The sequence below is a fragment of the Pangasianodon hypophthalmus genome, chromosome 3 (genome assembly GCF_027358585.1).
Source record: "Pangasianodon hypophthalmus isolate fPanHyp1 chromosome 3, fPanHyp1.pri, whole genome shotgun sequence".
NCBI classification, from domain to species: Eukaryota; Metazoa; Chordata; class Actinopteri; order Siluriformes; family Pangasiidae; genus Pangasianodon; species Pangasianodon hypophthalmus.
In genome coordinates, this window is record NC_069712.1 from 24,607,393 (window position 1) to 24,627,887 (window position 20,495).

Below are 20,495 nucleotides of genomic sequence, written 5' to 3' on the forward strand. Positions count from 1 at the left end.
GCCTCGGCTTGCTCTGCACTTGGGGCCATGCCTGGTTCTGTGGCTGGCTCGCTTTTTGGAGTTCTCGCCTCTGATCCCTGGAAACCAGGGTTCAAAACCCTGAGGTGAACTCCCAGTTACAGTATCATAGTAGAAGTCCTTATAAAATTCATAGTGGAAACATCTAAAAACTCATCAGTATATTTATCAATTAGGCATAAGCAAAGGTTTCTTTACAACTGTGAAACTGGGAAAAAAAAAAAAAAAAAACAGGCCAAAACATACAGTCTCCTCCAAAATTATTGGAAGACACTTGATGTCAAAAGATGAAGAGGAGATGATAGAGTTAGAATTTCAGCTGTCATGTTCTGATATGTACATCTAGATGTGTTAAACAACTTACAACATTCTTTTGTTTGAACCAATCTATTTTTCAAGTGATCAAAAATACTGTTTAAAAAATTGTTTAAACAATTAATAGATGTGAATGTCTACCCTTGGTTTGAGCCCTTGTATTTCACTGTGAAGACTGCATTTGTTATTAATAAGGATGTTGGTCCATCCGGATGTTGAAGACCGGCAAGATGTATGGGAGAAAAGCAATCTGAGAAAATAGGGAAAATCTATCAGAACCATTGCATAAGCATTGGGAACAGCCAATACAAAAAATTTGGAATGACCTGAAAAGAAAGAAACCACTGGTGTACTAAGAGCCCGACATGGGGAGGAAAAAAAAAAAAAAACGTCCTCCACAGGACAGGGATGAAGGTATCAAAATCCACCGTTCAAAGAAGCCTTTGAGAGGAGAAATGTAGAGGCCATGAAAACCACTCAGCAGCAGTAAGAATTGAAAGGCCAGATTGGAATTCCCAAAGAAATACAGAGATGAACCACAACAGTTCTGGAACCATGATTAACCTCTACCAAAGTGATGGAAATCCCAAAGTGTGGAAAAAGAAAGGATCTACTCCTGATCCAAAACATACAAGCTCGTCGGTAAAGAACGGCAGAGGTAGTGTCATGGCTTGATCTTGCAAGGCTGCTTCTGGAATGGGTAAACTAATCTTTATTGATGATGTAAATGCATCCAATGCCCCCCTATTTAAAAAAACAACAACAAAAAAAAAACACCAGAAAGAAGCTCTGGTACAAGCCTGGAAAAGGATCACAAAAGAAGAATGCAACAGTTTGGTGATGTCAGTGGGTTGCCCCTTGATGTAGTTATGCAAACAAGGGATATAGAACCAAATATTTAGTGTTATTTACTTTAATTTCTTTTAAGACTATCTGCTCCAAAGGTGCCATGTTCTAAGGTGTTTAACACATCTAGATGTAAATATTAGGAAATGAAAGCTGGAATTCTCATCTATCACTTCATATTCATCTTTTGATCTTAAACCCAAATGACATCATTGTACAGCAAAAACAAAAAAATGGCCTTGCTGTTCCAATACTTTTGGAGTAGAAAGTAATACATCTTTCATTAAAACAGCAGTCATTGACCTCTATAGTGTTTACCTCTGTCCTCCATGAACTTGTAAAGCTGTTGGAGGAAATTCTCCCTCTCCTCTGGGAAGGGCTCCACCTCCTCCTGAACATTGGAAAACAAAATAATTTAAATAAAATTAATTAAAAAAGTGAGTGACTTGGGAGAAAGAAAAAGTAGCACAGACTTTTTGACTCAATTTATGTCCCACTCGAGATAAGAGTTTTCAGAAGGGCAAAACTACCAGGATACACAGAAAGCCATTAACTTCTGGTTATTATGTAAAACTTCACAATTTTCTCCAGGGAGGTTCTTGTGATGTAAAAAACAAAATAATAATGAAACCAAGATAAATCATGTCAGAGCTTTTTCCACATTTAATTTGATATAGCGACCAACAAAATTCAAGTGACTAACAAATAGAAACATTTTAGGAAAAAAAAAGAAAAAAAACTTTCAACTACCTGGTTACACAAGTGTGCACACCCTTTTATAATGGGGCATGTGATTGAGCTCAGAATTAACCAATCACATTCAAACTCATGTTCAGAAGTAATTATCATACATGTGTCATCAATAAAGTCATTCTGATATACCCCAAATAAAAAATCCTCTGTTTCTGTAGGATTTTCTTGACATCTTCCTTTAGCTCTGATTCCAAAGCATGGTCTGATGAGATCAAAGTAGAAATTCTGGGCATAATTATAAAAGATATGATTAATGTAAAAATAAGACAATCACCAAAAGAACACCATTATATTATGGTGTGGGCCTCTTCAGGTGGGCCCGGGACTTTAGTCAAGATAGAGGGAACCATGGATTGCTCCAAATACCAATTTATTTTGGATAGCTCCAAATACCAATACTATTTTGGAGAAAGAAAAAACAAACAAACAAACAAACAAACAAACAAACAAACAAAAAACACTGCAGGCCTCTATTAGACAGCTGAAGATGAAGAAAATTTTCACCTTACAGCATGACAACAACCAAAATGCTTTAACAAAGTCTTAGTTAAGGGGAATGCACACTTTTGCAACTAGGTTTTTCTTTAATTTTTTTTTTTCATAAAACGTTTCTATTTGTTTTCTACTTGTGTTTGGTTGGTTGCTATATCGCCTTAAAAGTCAAAAAAAGATTTGACATGATTTATGTTGGGTTAATTTTTTTATTTCAAAAAACCTACAATATTAACAGAGGTGTTTAGACTTTTTACATCCACCTGATGATGATGGACTGCTTCAATGGCAGTGAGAGCTCTTTGGACTTCATACCGAAAGTTAACAGCAAGAGATTCCAAATGCAAATGCTACACTTGAAATCAACTCTAGACCTTTTATCTGCTTACTTGTAAGTGAAATAATGAGGGAATAACACACACCTGGCAATGGAATAGCTGAGCAGCCAATTGTCCAATTGATTCCTTAAAAAAAAAGGCAGGAAGGGGTAAGCAGGGGAGGTTGTTGGGGGGAGAGAGGTTGGGAGGGTTGTGTTGGAAAAGACCACATAAGTGCTGTAATACCTACATCGTCCACACGATTTGGATGTAAATACCATCAAATTAAGTTGCCACTTTGAGGTCATATTTATTATTTCATTTCAACACCTATATACTGTGTGTGTATATACCATTCATACAAATGAGCAAAATGGTGTAGAAATGTATTTTAGAAATGTTTAAACATTACACACAATAATTCAATTATTCCACTCTAAAATAGTAGCAGCTATTTATCTTGTTCTAATCAAAATACTCTCATTTAAGTTACTTTTTTAAATAATAGAATTGTCTTTAAAAAAAAAACCACACACACACACACACCAAAATTATTGATACCCCTAGTGAATATTTTAAATAAATACATGTAAAATGCCATGCTTGAAAAATGTATATTTGTTTTTTTTTGCTCTCAGTCCCCATGAAACTCTTGGTGTGTACAACCATGTCCCATTTTCCTGGGGGAAAAATATGTTGTACACAAGTTAAATCCCTTTGCTTTATTTAAGATCCACCTGAGAGCATCTCACAAAAATCTAGTACCTTAACTTCACCAAACTTAATTAGAACTGCAGTTGGCATTGTGTACTGTGGTCAGATGAGACCATAATTAAAATGTTTGATTATCGCATGCTATCAGCATGTTTGGTGAAAAAAGGGGATTGCATAAAAGCAAAAGCACCTGAAAAAAACCTGGTTGCTTCTGACAGGAAGTTCCTGTTTTTAAGGAAATAATAAGAAACTTACATATGCAAACTCTCATGAAAATATGGTGTAAATCTTAGAGGAGTAAACCATTTTAAAATTTGATGCATTTTTGAATGTCAGAATGTGTGGTCATGGGATCTAGACCACAATAACGAGCATAATTTCAAAACCCAAACACACTATTTAGCACAAATTAATTAACTTTAATTACAGAACGTGTGTGTGTGTGTGTACAAAGGTCAGCCATAACATTAAAACCACCTGCCTAATATAGTGTAGGTCCCTCCTGTGCCACCAAAACAGCTCTGACCCGTCAAGGCATGGACCCACAAGACCTCTGAAGGGGTGTTGTGGTATCTGGCACCAAGATGTTAGCAGTAGATCCTTGTAAGTAAGTGAGATCCTTGTAGTCCTGTAAGTAAGACTTGTTTGTCCAGCACATCCCACAGTTGCTCAACTGGATTGAGATCTGGGGAATTTGGAGGCCAAGTCAACACCCTGAACTTGTTCATCATGTTCCTCAAATCATTCCTGAACAGTTTTTGCAGTGCAGCAGGGCACATTATCCTGCTAAAGAGGCCACTGCCATTAGGGAATACCGTTGCCATGAAGGGGTGTACATGGTTTGCAACAATGTTTAGGTAAGTGGTATGTTTCAAAGTAACAAATGAATGCCAGGACCCAAGGTGCATCCTGGTGAAATCCTGGTAAACGATGCACATGCACCTGGCCGTCCACATGATGTAAAAGAAAACGTGATTCAGACGACAAGGCACCTTCTTCTATTGCTCCATGGTCTAGTTCTGATGGTCACATGCCCATTGTAGGTGCTTTTGGTGGTGGACAGGGGTCAGCATGGGCACTCTGACCGGTGTATGGCTACTCAGCCCCATACGCAGCAAGCTGTGATGCACTGTGTGTTCTGAAATCTTTCTATCATAGCCAGCATTAACTTTTTCAGCAATTTTGCTTCAGTAGCTCTTCTGTTGGATCGGACCAGATGGGCTAGCCCCCATGCGCATCAGTGAACCTTGGGTGTCCATGACCTTGTCGCTGGTTCACCAGTTGTCCTTCCTTAGATCACTTTTGGCAGGTACTAACCACTGCATACTGGGACAAGACCTGCCGTTTTGGAAATGCTCTGACCCAGTCATCTAGCCACAATTTGGCCCTTGTCAAAGCTGCCCAGATCCTTACGTTCGCTCATTTTTCCTGCTTCCAACACATCAATTTCGAGAACTGGCTGATCACATGCTGCCTATTATATCTCACTCCTTATATCCCACATTATGTGTGTGTGTGTGTGTGTGTGTGTGTACTATGTCTATGATGGATACTGTACAAGTCCACACAGGATTTCCTTGGTTGTTTGAATGTTCTTACCTCTTCCTCCTCACTGCTGCCACCATCCTCCTGCACCTCTTCATCCTCCTCATCGTTTTCTTCACTGCTGGAACTTTCATCCTTAACCTCAGTCCTCCACGAGCTAGGCACAGTACCATTGCACTGGAAATCCCATGCAGCATTCAGTGCTGATTAAACCAATGCACACACATGTACACAATTACAGGATCAGTAAAGGCCACCAAGTCACAGTGTAGGTCACACTATTTCAAGAACTGTCCATATCAGTAATACAATAATGAACAAAATAAAGAAATATTTAAACACTGAACACAATAATAAATGACCTGACTAACTGATTGCAACCTAGATTTATAACTTTCTTAAATATTGGTTTGCACCATTAAATATTTATAGCAGGTTGGCTTGCTGTGATTCAGTCTTTCCTGTCTAAAAGCAACTATCGATTTCCCTCATGAAATGGACAAACATACATAACTGATTAGCAGGATAACTTGCAAGCTAACAGAGATGGTAGCATCGAAACCCAATGCATCTTTTTGAGGAGTAAATAGGTTAGAAAAATGTTTCAGAACCATGTTAATTATATTTTGTTAACAAAAGCTAATTAAAAATTAAAGAAAACCTTGCCACATTTCTTTTGGGGGGGGGGGGGGGGGGGGGGGGGGGGGCAAAAAGAAGGCCTTACAAAATTATGAACACATGACCTGATGTGTCAAGACAAACGAGTACGGCTGTAGTTGTTCCCTTCGGGAAGGAAATCCAAGAGCCGTGAGAATGAGATAATTAGGCACTAGTGGACCTAAATTCATAGCTAAAGTATGAATATACATGACAAATATAAAGGTACACCGACCTCAATGCAGTCAAACATCAATGAACTGAAGCAATGTTGTGAAGAAGAGTGCGCCAACATTTCTTAATGGGAGAGACTGAAACTACTATGGAAAACGTTTACTTCAAGTTATTGTTGCTGAAGGTGGTTCTACATGTTACTGAATTATACGGTGTACTTATTTTTTCCGCAACTGGTTTCTGAATGTTGGATTACCTTCTGGGGAAAATGACTATATATTGAAATCTGCTGTGTTTTTTTTGTCTTCACCTGAGGTTATTAGTTTGTTTATAGAAGTTGGTGAGGACCACACAATTGTTATTTAGGCCCTGATGAATAAAAACATAGAAGTGAAGGAGGGTGTACTTTCTTTTTCCCATGACTGTATGAATATTTTAGCAAATAATTGTGGTTGATATAGTTTATAGTTTAAGGAGGGTAACTAAAGTCTGTAGTCTCTACATAGTAGAAAATGTCAAAAATATCTCCATGCAAAGGGTTTTCCCAGCCCACCACACATTTATCTTCCAAATGCTGTTTGGTGCTGGTGCCATTTTGGACATTTTTATCATGCTCTGTAAAAGGTAGCTCTACACCGTCATATGTACACATTGATTAGGTGAAACAGCGAAAAGAGCGGAAAGCAACCCCCACTTCTGATAATGTAACTGTTCTCCTCTCACACCAGTGTCACCTAGAATCCAGCTCTGAAAAACATCCACTGGTTCTCTGAATTCACACACTGTGACAGTGTCAGTAGAAAGGGTAACTGTGTGACCAATGGTGATGTTCACCTGGCTTGAGGCTGGCTTCTGTTTTTGGATCCATTTCACCATCAAGTTCCTTAATGTCTTTCCGCAGAACCATGTGACTGAAAGACAAAAACACTACATTTTAACACAATAACGAGATTTTCTTTTCCTCCTACAGATGGTCAATAGACCTCCATTCTCAGATGATCATGGATGAAAGTTGCTATCGCTGCAAAGCCACAAAGCACTGTGCTACTATTGCACAATTATCGATACTTATGTGATAAGGAGCAATTATTGCAAATTAATAGTGAACAGATTTATTAAGGCAAAAGGTGTATAATCATGTGCCCTCATGTAAAACTTAGGCCAGGGGTTTCCAAACTCTGGGTCATATCATGTGGGGTCGCTTAATTTACAAATGGGGTCCTCAGAGAAACTCATCCTCTTTTGTTTCATTCATTTATTTTACAAATAAGTATTAGAAAATATTGAAGACAGATTTTATGTGCTAATATTTTGAAATGTTACCGGGAGTCATATTCAGACAAGTCATGTTTAAATAAATGGTTATTTTAGTCTTTTTCACTATCCTGACCTGCTGTATTAATGTAGCTTAGCAATAAAAATGGACAAATATCCATCTAGCTCAGCTAAAAAACTAGCACCATGTCCAATATCCCTTTGGTTTTTAGTCACTTATGTTAGCCATAGGTGAAGGTGAAGGGACTTGTAGCCAAGTATGGTGACCCATACTCGGAATTTGTGCTCTGCATTTAACCCATCCAAGTGCACACACACACAGTAGTGAACACACACACACCGTGAACACACACCCGGAGCAGTGGGCAGCCTTTTTTTTTTTGCTGCGGCGCCCGGGGAGCAGTTGGGGGTTCGGTGCCTTGCTCAAGGGTCTCACCTCAGTCGTGGTATTGAGGGTGGGAGAGAGCGCTGGTCATTCACTCCCCCCACCTACAATCCCTGCCAGACCCGAGACTCGAACCCACGACCTTCAGGTTCACCTTCGGGTTGCAAGTCCGACTCTCTATCCATTAGGCCATCTCTATCCACGCCATATTCAAATACTATATTATTATTATATTTTATATATTAATTACATATTATATAATTTTATTATTTAAAAATGTAGGAAAATTCATAATGTCTATGACTGGAATTATTGCATCTGAATGGTCAGAAAGCGTTGATTAATTTTCTATAACAGCAGCTCAGTAGTTCGGGCCGCAAGAAAAACCAGAGGTTTATATTAATGCACTAATTTCAGTACATTATCCTTTCTATAGTAACTCAGGGACTTGTATATCCACATAATCTAAGGCTTATAAATGGATAAACAGATTTTAAAAAGGTGTTGTTATTAACCAAAGAAAAATATATACTTGTTGATATGCTTAAGTTTACATGTATAAGGAGGCATTTATTTAATATTTATGGGAGGAGTCTGGAGTGTCAATGCTGGAAAAGAAGAGAGGCTGGTCAGAAAACCATTTATAGCTGCTATAATGTAAGCGTAAACAGGGACTAACTTCTTTCATGGAAATTCCACATTAAATATAAGCATAAACTAAACGTGCCATTCATTTAATTAAAAAAATGTAATTACTGGTGAATCATTGTGATATAGGAAGAAAGAAAAGACAAAAAAAAACAAAACAAGAAAAAAAACAAAACATGCAGTTATTGGAAAATAGTCAACTGTGGGGTGGCAACAGTAACTCTGTTTCACATTAAGCTGCATTACACAACCCTGTCATTTATTCTATAACACCACAGTCTGTCATGCTTTATTCCTTACTTAAATTTATATAATGTTAATATTACTCAAATGTGAACATGACTAATATGTATACATGGACTTCAGTGTCAAAACAGTAAAAAGAGTAAAAACCAGGTTTTTCCATTGGTTAGATCTTTAGACAAGGTTTTAATACTTTAGTTTGTAACAATCCTACACCCGGCTGCCACGGTTGCCAAGAGCATTCCCCCTTTAAAATCTCCTTTGTGGGCTTCAGTTATTTCTTTAAGATGCACTTTTAGTTCTCTTCTCTTTAACACACTAATTCACACTAACGCACAATAACACACTAACTCCTGACCCCTTCTGCTCTCCGGACCTGCCTGATCGATCGTGATGCCCTGCTTCTGTTTCGAGTTCTCATCACTTAGAAATCACTCACTGTTGCTGAAGATGGCCTCACATGGACAGCCTAAAGATCAAGGAGATTACTGAGGATGGTACCACTTAAAAACCATGAATTTCACTTTGGTCTGCAATTGATATGAACAGTCTTGCTATGATGGCTTAGGATTACTAATAGCTTTAGGACTGCAGTTGCCACGAACAGTTTTCCAGTCAAGTCTCCATCAGTGAAAAGTTGATAACTTCAACAAAATATACTTCATGTGAAAATGGGGTTATGAATGAATTTCCTGTTTACACACTTGCACTTGTTGACCATGTAGTACACAGTTATAGAAGGGAATTATTTATAATTGCACTATTCGTTGTCGCCCAGATGAGGATGAGTTCCCCTCTCAATGTTTTTTTGCCTCTGGCTTGTTCATTACGGATAAATTTATAAATTTACAAGTTTAAAATTTATATTTTGAATTTATATAGTTCTGTAAAGCTGCTGTGTGACAATGGCCATTGTTAAATGCGCTCTACAAATAAAACTGAATTAATTAAATGCTTTCAGGTTTTTTTTTTTTTTTTTTTTAATAATCACAAATTATAAAAACCCTGGAGAGGTTCATATATCAAACTAATCTGACAGAATGCTGAAATTAATCCTTAGTCAATGAGTGCAATTCATTCCACTCCCATCTTCTAGGTCTCATAATGTTCAGAAATGAAACGTATAAATGATGCACATTAGTAGCAGTTACCTCTTTCAGCATAATCTTAAAAACACATTCCTCACACTTGATATCATGACTCACAGAGAAATTACAGTGTGTTTTTCTCACCACAATAATCCAGATATTTTGAGTGAAATCAAACTTCTCTCTTTACTCCCAATACAAATTCACTATAAAGTGTAATGAATAATATATTTTAGATATGTAGTGCACTATTTACCCAGTAAGGCTAACTAAAGATTTGCACTTCGCTCACTGTAAAAGTAGGTTCAGCATACGAATGATGAGCATTTTTACCGCAAGGCTGAAGCGGTGCTATGCTGTCAAGATGTGTTTGAAAACATAAGATCATTCATAGAGCTAGCCCATTTTGCATGTTTGTAAATCTAATGTATCTACATTTCAAACAAAAAAAAAAAGGTTCTAGCTTTGATCTTCATTTGGAGAAGATGAGAGAAAACACAGGGAGCAAGAAAATGAGTGCATGCGACTCTATTGTCTCAGCTAACAGCAGGTTCAAACTTATCCGAGACCTACAGAGTCATGATGATCAATTACTGGGCTATTTTAGGTTGGACAAAAAACACGTTTGATGTATTAAGGTTATATAAAATAGCTCTGGATACTGAGACGCAGCAATAATTACTAGCTCCTCCATTGCAAGTTGCGTTTTTACGACAAAAACATATTGTGTTGATTGCATACTGGCATGACATTGTCATTCCCCTTTAGGTTGCCGTCCTGTTTCCTATAATCACCTCACTTCTGTAACAGAAACACAAGGATACTTGATGCATGGGTATGTTCAGCGAACGGTGAAAAACTAGGCTTGTTCTGCTTCTGTTTGCTTGGCTGTACATGGATGATTCAAAACAGATTGGTCTTAGTGCAAGGATCTGAAACTTGGTTGACAGCTGAGGCAAATTAACATGGAAGTGAGTGGATGATTGTGTGACTTACGAAGGTGTGACTATTGATACCAGGAAGTATTATGGGAAAGTGCAAGTTTCAATTTTTATTTATATTCTGTTTTTAATATTGTGAAAAGTAAATGTTTTTCACCACTTGTTGTTGATTTATGCTGTTTTATTTTAGTACACAGGGGTGGGGAAATTATTTTCCACACACGCTGGAATTTTATGAATCAACTTTCAAAATGACAAACCCTGAACCTGGAATATGAGGGCTTATTGCTTGCGATTTGAAAAAGTTAGCATAAACTGGGCAAAAGTTGAATTTGAGTGAACTCCAAGTGCCAGCCCAGGGCGTCATATCCAATTGGATTTCAGTCAGTGGATGTTTTCTCAAAGTTCAGAGAAATATAACACCAACAGAGGAGAGTAACTAGTAACATAGGTACTGCTCAGTTTTATCTTTCAGTTTTCAGTACTACTTTTAAATACTACTGAGTGTAAATATATGCAAACCCTTATTACAAAATGAAACAAACAAGACATTTAATGTCGGCCATTTCACAATCAAGAGTACACTTTGAAAATGGAATGCACTCTCTGAACTTTAGGATGAGGTTCTAAAGTTAGGATGAGGTCCTAAATGCATCGATGTAGGGAAAAAAAAAGATATTAACATATTTAATGCCCAAAATGGGTCATTTTGCTAAGTTTGAGCACATAATATTTCATAAATTTCAGGAGCTGTAGCCATCTTGAACATAACTCTCAGCTTCAATTATTTTTGTCTCTAATTGTCAGTTATTGCTGTGTTTTGTTTTGTTAAAGCAAAGCAAGATTTGCTATGTTTCAATAAGCAGCATTTATAAAAATTAAGAAATTATCCCACACGCTTTAAAAGTAACAATTTTATTACTAAAATGCAGTTTAAAGTATGTGAATTAAAGCCAAGACAAGACATCTCAACAATACTCAAAATTACAGTTGGCTTTCTATGCACTGGAAAATGACATGTTTAATGGATGTAAATTTCTGTAGTGTCTTTACCCCCACTGTACATATTAGTTGATACATTCTTTTTTAAAACCAACATTATGTATTCGTGTGTAATAATGATCATGTTCAAGTACAACACACAGGTGGCTGTTATCATAAAACACAATCGTAAATTACTATCAAAATGTAATGTCCATAGCCCCTCTAGTGTCTGTACCCCCTCATAATAATTTATGCTTTGCAAAGTCTGGTGAAAGAATTAACGTTGGCTCAGAAGGGGATATGGTGGCCAAACTACCAGTAACCTCATGTACCCTTCACTGTTGTCTCAGTCCCAAAGAGTGGTGGTAGGTGGCTCTGGAACTGGAGTCCACTGTACAGAAAACTGACTGCAGCTCAGCTTTAACTACCCATTATTCTCTCTACTTTATTGCATTAACTGAGACATACAGTCCCCTCTGAAAGTATTGGAACAGCAAGGCCAATTCTTTTGTTTTTGCTATACACTGATGACATTTGGGATTAAGATCAAAAGATGACTATGAGATTATAGATCAGAATTTCAGCTTTCATTTTCTGATATTTACCTCTAGATTAGAACATGGCACCTTTTGTTTGAACCCACCCATGTTTCAAGTGATCAAAAATATTGAAACATGTGATTGACAGGTGTTCTTTGTTGTCCACGTGTGCCTTGTTAGATTGATTGTTTAAACAATTAATAGGCCTGGTTGTCTGCTCTTGGTTTGAGCCCTGGGTTTCACCTGTAAAGACTGAATTGTTGTTAAAAAGGATAAACCAACATGAAGAACAGAGAGCTGTCTATGGGAGAAAAGCAAGCCATTTTGAAGCTGAGATTAGAGCCATTGCACAAGCATTGGGCATAGATAGTACATTTTGTAATATCCTGAAAAAGAAAAAAAAGACACTGATGTACTAACAACCCGACATGGAACAGGTCAGCCAAGGAAAAAACAGCAGTGGATGACAAACACTGTGAGAGCTGTGAAGAAAACCCTAAAAACAACAGTCAGTGACCAACAACCTCCACAGGGCAGGTTAATGTATCACAATCCACTGCTCGAAGAAGACTTTGAGAGTAGAAACATAGAGGCTATACCACAAGATTCAAACCACTCAGCAGCAGTAAGAATCGGAAGGTCAGATTGGAATTTCCAAAGAAATACAAAGATGAGCGTAAAAGTTCTGAAACCAAGATCAACCTCTACCAAAGTGAAGGAAAGGCCAAAGTGTGGAGAAAGAAAGGATCTAGTCATGATCCAAAATATACAAACTCATTGGTCAAGCATGTTGGAGGTAGTGTCATGGATTGGGCTTGCATGTCTGCTTCTGCAACGGGCTCAGTAATCTTTATTGATGATGTTACTCATGACGGTAGCAGCAGTATTAATTCAGAAGTCTACAGAAACATTCTGTCTGCCAATTTATAGAGAAACGCATCCAATCTAATTGGGAGGAACATCATTCATCAAGACAATGACCCAAAAAACACTGCCAACACAAAAAGGACTTCATCAGGGGGAAAACTGAAAGGTTTTAGAGTGGCGAAGTCAATCCCCAGACCTTAACCCAACTGTGCATGCATTTCACCTCCAGAAGAGGAGACTGAAGGGAGAAACATCCAAAATAAACAACAACTGAAAGAAGCTGCGGTACAAGCATGGAAAAATATCACAAATGAAAAATGCAACAGTGTGGTGTTGTCAGTGGGTAGATAGCTTGATTCAAGTTGTTTAACTCATCTGGATGTATAAATCAGAAATGAAAGCTGAAATTCTCATCTGCCATCTCATATTCATCTTAGGATCTCAAACCCAAATGCCTTCAATGTACAGTAAAAACAAAATAATTGGCCTTGCCATTCCAATACTTTCAGAGGGTACTGTACATCATTCTACAGAACTTGGCTACACTGGCTGCTTTGTCCTCTGCCAAACTGCCATCAGGCCTCATCCTCCTTGACCTTTCAGTACTGTTTAACACAGTCAACCACAAGACTCTCTTGTCCATCCTCATGAATCCTGGAATGTGTGACACGGCATGGCACTGGTTCCCACCTGGAGGGATGGTCATATTAGGTGACCTGAAGGGGATCCAGGGGAAATTCACTGAAATTACCACTTTTTAGCTAAAGATCTTCCAAAATTTTTCATACTTCATTCATATCAGGTGACATGGAGGGGATCCAGGTCTTCTGTACCCGATCTGCACCCAATCTCTTGGTGAGGTCTTATGCTTATATGGATTTTCATACCGCTGCTATGCGGATGACACTCAAATTATCAGACACTCATTTCTGCTTAGATCTCAGCATGTCTGGCAGTCATATCATAGATGGCAGCTCACTGGCTGAAACCGTCTGGTCACTGCATGATCTCACCAAGAGATCGGATACAGATCGGGTACAGAAGACCTGGATCCCCTCCATGTCACCTGATATGAATGAAGTATGAAAAATTTTGGAAGATCTTTAGCTAAAAAGTGGTAATTTCATATACACACATACATATACACACATAATTTTCATAATTTTGAAATGAAGCAATCAAGATGTGATTGAAGTGTAGACTTTCAGCTTTAATTCAAGCAGTGTAACAAAAATGAAAAGTTTAGGAATTACAGCCATTTTTTTTTTTTTTTGCAGAGTCCTTCCATTTTCACAGGCTCAAAAGTAACTGGACAAACTAACAATCATAAATATTACAATTACATTAATACTTGGATGCAAATCTCTTGAGGTTAATGACTGCCTGAAATCTGGAACCCATAGACATCACCAAATGCTGAGTTGCCTCCCTTGAGATGCTTTGCCAGGCCTTTACTGCCTTCAGTTGCTACTTGCTTGTGGGTCTTTCTGCCTTCAGTTTTGTCTTCAGTAAATGAAAAGCATGCTCAATTGGGTTGAGGTCATCGGACATATTAAAAGGACATTTCACTTCTTTACCTTAAGAAACCCTTGGGCTGTGTCAAGTTTTGGGTGATTATCCATCTGTACTGTGAAGCGCCGTCCTATCAGTTTTGTAGCATTTGACTGAATTTGTGTAAAGCTATACTTTCTGCTCATTCATCCTGCTACTTCGATCAGCAGTCACATCATCAATAAACACCAGTGACCCATTTCCACTGGCATCCATACCCGCCCACACCATAAAACTTCCTCCACACGATTGACAGATGATGTGGTATGCTTTGGATCATGAGCCCTTCCTTTCCTTCTCCATTCACTTCTTTTCCCATCATTCTAGTACAAGTTAATCTTGCATAAGAACTGGTCAGGCTTTTTTTTTTTTTTTTTTTTTTTTTTTAGCAAAGTCTAATCTGGTCTTTCTGTTCTTGAGTGTTACCAGTGGTTTGCATCTAAATACTGTCTGTGTCATGAAGGTGTCTCTTGATTGTAGACTTTGACAATGATACACATACCTCCTCCAGAGTGTTCTTGACTTGGCTAGATGATGTGAAGGGGTTTTTCTTCAACAAGAAAAGAATTCTGCATTCAACCACTTTAGTTGTCTTCCATGGTCTTCCAGGACTTTCTAAGCTTGCCAGGGCACTCCTTCTTTTAGGAATATACCAAATTGTTGATGTGGCCACTCCTAAAGTTTCTGTTATCTCTCTGATAGGTCTGTTTTGTTTTTTCAGCCTAATGATGGCCCCCTTCACTTGCATTGACATTGGTCCGCATATTGAGAGCTCCCATGAACTGCTACCAAATGCAAATTCAATGCTTGGACTCAACTCCAGACCATTTATCTCCTTAATTTGTCATGAAACAACGAGGAAATAGGCCACACCTTGCCATGAAACTGCTTATCAGTCAATTGTCCAATTATTTTTGAGCCTGTGAAAATGGAGGGACTCTGTAATTCCTAAACGGTTAATGCAATATTTTTGTTAAACCCATTTAAAATCCATTGTGGAGTGTGTGTGTTTATGTATATATATATATATATATATATATATATATATATATATATATATATATACATATATATATATATACACACACACACACACATATATATATATATATATATATACATACATCTATATATATGTTTATTTTGGATGTGTGTGTGTACATATACACACACACACACACACACACACACACACACATTATATGTATATATATATATATATATATATATATATATATATATATATATATATATATATATATATATACACACACATACACATACACACACACACATTCTCCCATTAATCTAAAAATACCTGTGAATTCAGAAATTCATTTTTTAAGTTTTTAATTACTACCATCTAGAAGCAAATACCTGTGTGTTTCAACTTGTCAGCCAGTGGTCACCAGACCTACAACTACACTGCCCTATTTGGAGGGTAATGTCAACACTTGCTACTGTTTAACCACTTGCTACTTGCTACTTTTTAAAAGCAGAACAAGACAACAAGGTTTAGTACACTTCATTTACATGTAACATGGCTACATCTTTGGCACCATGCTCCATTGGAGGAATGATCAATTGCACTGAAGACCATCACAAATTAGATTATTTTGGGGAAAAAAATCTCAAAAGGTAAGCTTATCATAATCATTTGGACATGTAATGATTGTGTATAGCCTTTCAGAAATTATTGTTTTATATATTTTTACAGACCAAAAGATCTCATTATGGTTCAGCTGCTCCACAGATGTAATGTGTCTCTCCCAGAAGAGGCAATCATATGGTTACACCACAAGAAGGTTTTCTTAGACCTCTACTCAAGTCTTCAAAAAAGTGTTGCGGAAGCTGTGCATTGTATGAAAGAAGCTGTCCATTGTAAAAAAGTTTAACTACTTTTTAAGTAATGGAAGAATTTGGACACAGTTTACACAGGTTTGTAATTCTATCCTAAGTAGTATGTCTCTGTATTTGCATATCCATGGCACATTTGATACCGTAATAAATATACAGTCACTCACAAGATTAAATAATCAAGACGTGTGACAATCTCTGTAAATGTAATTTGTCATTTTGGAGCACTCAGCCAAGGACATCAGCCCATGACTGTAGTTTGGTTCAAGATTCATAATTTGTGCATTTTCTAACTAAAACATTCTCTTTCAAGAGTTCTAATTATTTTTAGATGCAAAATGATTTTTTTTTTTCATTTTTCAAGTCAAAAATCAAAGTTTGAGTTGTTTCATACATACAACTAGTTGCTAAAACAGAACTATAACACTGAGCAACAGAAATAAAAATTTGAATGATCTGATGTGCTTTAGTGTGGAGATACTGATGGCCAAATTTGCTCCTAGCACAATTTTTTTTTTATTTTCAGCAGGCCATAAATTTGGCAAATATGTAACTGTGAACATTCTTTTTTAGAAAGACATCTTTTAAAGACATCCTATACTAGTCAACAATCCTTAAAACTGTTTATGCATCTCACATGAATAGTTTAAATAGTTTTGTTCTCTTGTCAGATGACACAAAAATAGAACCGTTTAGCTATAATTATCAGCACTAACTATGGAGGAAAAAGGCTTTTAATCCGAAGAACACCAGCCCAAGTTAAAACTTGGTTGCAGCTGGGTCCTCCAGCAGGACAATGATCTTACGCATATCTTCAAATTTTTAACAAAAACCGCACCGAGTTAGCCAAGTTCTGTCAGGAAAAATAAGCAATAATTCCAGCAGATTATTGTCAGAAGCTTGTGGAAGACTATCCAAGCATTTTATTCAGGTTCAAGCAATTAAAAGGCAATGTGACCAAATATAAACAAGATGTATATACATTTCTGACCCACTGAAAATCTGATATAGTAAATACATGCTGAAATAAATCTGTCTCTTTGATATTATTTTGAAATGACCTCTTACGAAAATAAAGTAGATATCCCAATTGACTTAACACAGGAAACATATAAGAACATGTTTGTGGAAGTGTGAAAAATTCAGTTTGAATGTCTTTAGCCTAGCTGTATATAAACTTTTGGCCTCAACTGTATGTGGCCAGCAAAGTGCAGCCTTGATTGTGAAATGACCGTGTGGGTAGTCAACAAAAAGGGGTCAAAAATGTGTTCGCTAAATAGGGAGTGGGGGGTATGGGGTGGATAAAAGTCCATATTTAACTTTAAGAATTTCTTAAACTATGTTTGCAACAAATGTTTCAAACCTGGAAGTTTCATTCTTTATCTACTTTAATACTGAAGTCTTGTCAGTCCAAAAAACTGAGTTGTGAAGCTGTATGTGCAACGACTTGCAACAGTGGCTGCAGTGAGCTCCATATAAAGGATAGAAACCAGTGAAACTGATTTTGACTAAGTTGTTCTAACCAGCTTGTCCACTCCTGAGCAACTGCTTTTGGTATGGCATCATTCCAGCCAAGCTCTTTCCTGCACAGATTTTGTAGAATCTTCTTAGCAGATAGCACCACAGGACTTAAAAGTCCTAAGGGATCATTCAGTAGAGAGACAGAACTAATTATGGAGAGAATCCTTCTTCTAGTGAGAGGTCCAGATCCTTCATATCTTTTGCTCTTTGCTCTTCAGGTATATCAGTAAGCACACTCCATCTGTTACTTATCCATTTTGTGAGTTGAAAGCCAACTTTAGCCCAAATAGATACAAGATCATGATAAAAGGAGACTGCTTCTTTCTCTGGAACACACAACAGTCATGAACATAAATTCAGTGCAAGACTCTACTTGGCCGAATTGTTCTTTGTCCCTCTGTGTACTTTATCATTCTTTATCAAAGTTGGCACAGTGACAGAGCTGCACAACTATTCTGAAATCTGCAACATCTTGATTAAGGTTGCCATCTGGCCAGCAGATCGGCATCTTGTGCTGACACCTTCAAATGATTAAACATGGATTCAACATCTGCCACGATCACCACTGGCTCCTTTCTTAATCTGGTTGTAACACAAACCAGGGAGCTAGTAAATTTGGCTCCTGCAGAAGCTTAACATTGAGTGATGTTTCTAGTGTGATAAGTCAGTGTAATCACTGTGATATAAAGAAACTTTCTTTAATCACCTTATTAAACCATGTTGTTCTGCAATCTTCCTGTTGTTTGGCATATTAACCCCATCCTTTCTCAGAAGTAAGCCAAACATATAATGGCTATCCTCAAGCTTTACAGAATTTGTGAGCAGTTCCATAGACACATTTCCACATTTAATATAGTAACATTTTATTACCACATTTTAATGAAATTTTAGGAGATGCCAGATTTCCCATGTAGTCTTAAAACAATTGCCTATGGCGTAGAAGACCAAACTTCCCATAAACATGCTAACTGAAGATATAATACTCTTAGAAAACCAAGTCCCAAATGTTGAGTCAGAAGGTGGAAAGTTGTGATGGTTCTTGATAGGGAAATGTATTGATATAGTGTGCAATTTAAAATTCCTGTATACTGTTGGGTACATCACAGAACTTTTGCATTGGTTGAAATGGGCTACATGCATGCTCCATTTCACCCAAACCTCACACATTCCAGGTAGACATCCTTCAGTCCACAGCAGTATTTTAATATGTCCAGTAGTAATAAATAAAATTAGGTAAGGCCAGACCAGCAAACTTTTTGGGTCTTTGAAGGCACTTCTTTTGATTCTATGTATTTATTCCATTACAAATAATGTTATGTTTTTGTACAATGAACTAGATTCTTTCTAAATCAGAATGGTGTGTTTTGAAAAAGAACAAAAAAAATTTGATAAAATACTACTTAATTAATAAGATTTATTTAATTTTAATAAAATTAAATGGACAACTATTGAGAGAGGGAGGTTTGCAGATCATGTTTTCATTTTTCAAATAAAATACTATAATTCTTGATAAAGAAAGATGAAATAGTGGGTGTGATCTCAACCCCAAGATATTTAAAGCCTTTCTTGACCATTTTAAATGTAAAGTGCACTTTGGGAATGAGAGTGGCGAGGAAACATCACACTTTTCTGGAGGTTGATTCTGTAGCGGAAAAATTTCCCAAATTGATCCAGAATACTAAGAATGGTAGGAACTGAGGTTAACAAATTAGGAAATGTAAAAAAGCATATTATCTGCATATTAAGATAATTTATGAGTAAGTCCATTTTGCTCTACACCTAAAAAGTCCCTACACTGCCTAAAGGCTATGGCGAGAGGTTCGAAAGCAATGCAGAAGAGGTGATAAAGGGCAACCTTGACGGGTACCTCTACCAAGAGAAAAATACTCAGATTGCTGTCTGTTAGTCCTGATGCTTTGGCTTATAAATTGCCCAGATCTCAATCCGACTGAGCATCTGTGGAATGTGCTAGAGAAACAAGTCTGATCCATGAAGGCCCCACTTACAACTTATACGTCTTAATGGATCTGCTAACGTTTTGTGCCAGATACCCACGGCACACCTTCAGAGGTCTTGTGGAAAGCTGGTTTGGCAGCACAAGGGGGACTCCATAGCACAAGGAGCACTAACCCCTTAGCACAAGGGGCACTAACATGACCCTGTTAGTCCTGATGCTTTACTTCTGTGTGGAGCTTCCTTTATCCAAGTATCACACAGTGCTGCCGAGATGGCCCTACATGGATAGACTAAAGATTACTGTGGATGTTCTCAGAGGGATACCCTAAAGATTGCTGTAGATGGTCCAACTTGGATAGCCTAAAGCTTGCACTGACCAACAACAGTTTATGTCGAAGTCTCACCCATTCTTCAGTGGAAAACCTCACTTGGATACTGTAGATTTACTGCAATCATAAAAGACCTTGATGCTCAGAATGAACATCCTTTCAACACACATTACTGTTTGATTTTATAGCATACAGCTTAATGAGTTATAATCCCACTATCCAGTGTCACTCAGAAGAGGATGGGTTCCCTTTTGAGTCTGGATTTTCTTAAGGTTTCTTCTAACGTCATGTCAGGGAGGTTTTCCTTATCATTTTTGCCTCTGACCTGCTCTGCTCACTGGGAATAATATAAAACTATATTTGGATTTCTCTAAAGAATATATAAAAAATTCTTAGTATTTGTCCCCCTTTTTACTTTAATGACAGTGTGCACTTGAGCTGGCATGGCCTCCACAAGTTGGTGCAAAAACTTATGATCCA

General features: G+C 37.4%; 1 protein-coding gene across 13 annotated transcripts in view; it reads right to left on the bottom strand.

Moving 5' to 3' along the window:
• arid4b (AT-rich interaction domain 4B) overlaps positions 1–20,495 on the bottom strand; it is a 126,055-nt gene that overhangs the window by 34,672 nt on the left and 70,888 nt on the right. For 9 of the 13 annotated variants that reach the window (XM_053232599.1, XM_053232598.1, XM_026939256.3 and 6 more), the window contains 4 exons: positions 6,666–6,742; positions 5,055–5,203; positions 2,847–2,888; positions 1,498–1,570 (listed from right to left, as the gene is read on the bottom strand). In XM_053232599.1, the coding sequence (XP_053088574.1) occupies positions 1,498–1,570; positions 2,847–2,888; positions 5,055–5,203; positions 6,666–6,742 (341 nt within the window). The remainder of the gene's footprint in view (positions 1–1,497; positions 1,571–2,846; positions 2,889–5,054; positions 5,204–6,665; positions 6,743–20,495) is intronic. The other 4 variants (XM_053232602.1, XM_053232607.1, XM_053232601.1 and 1 more) reach the window with 2 other exon arrangements.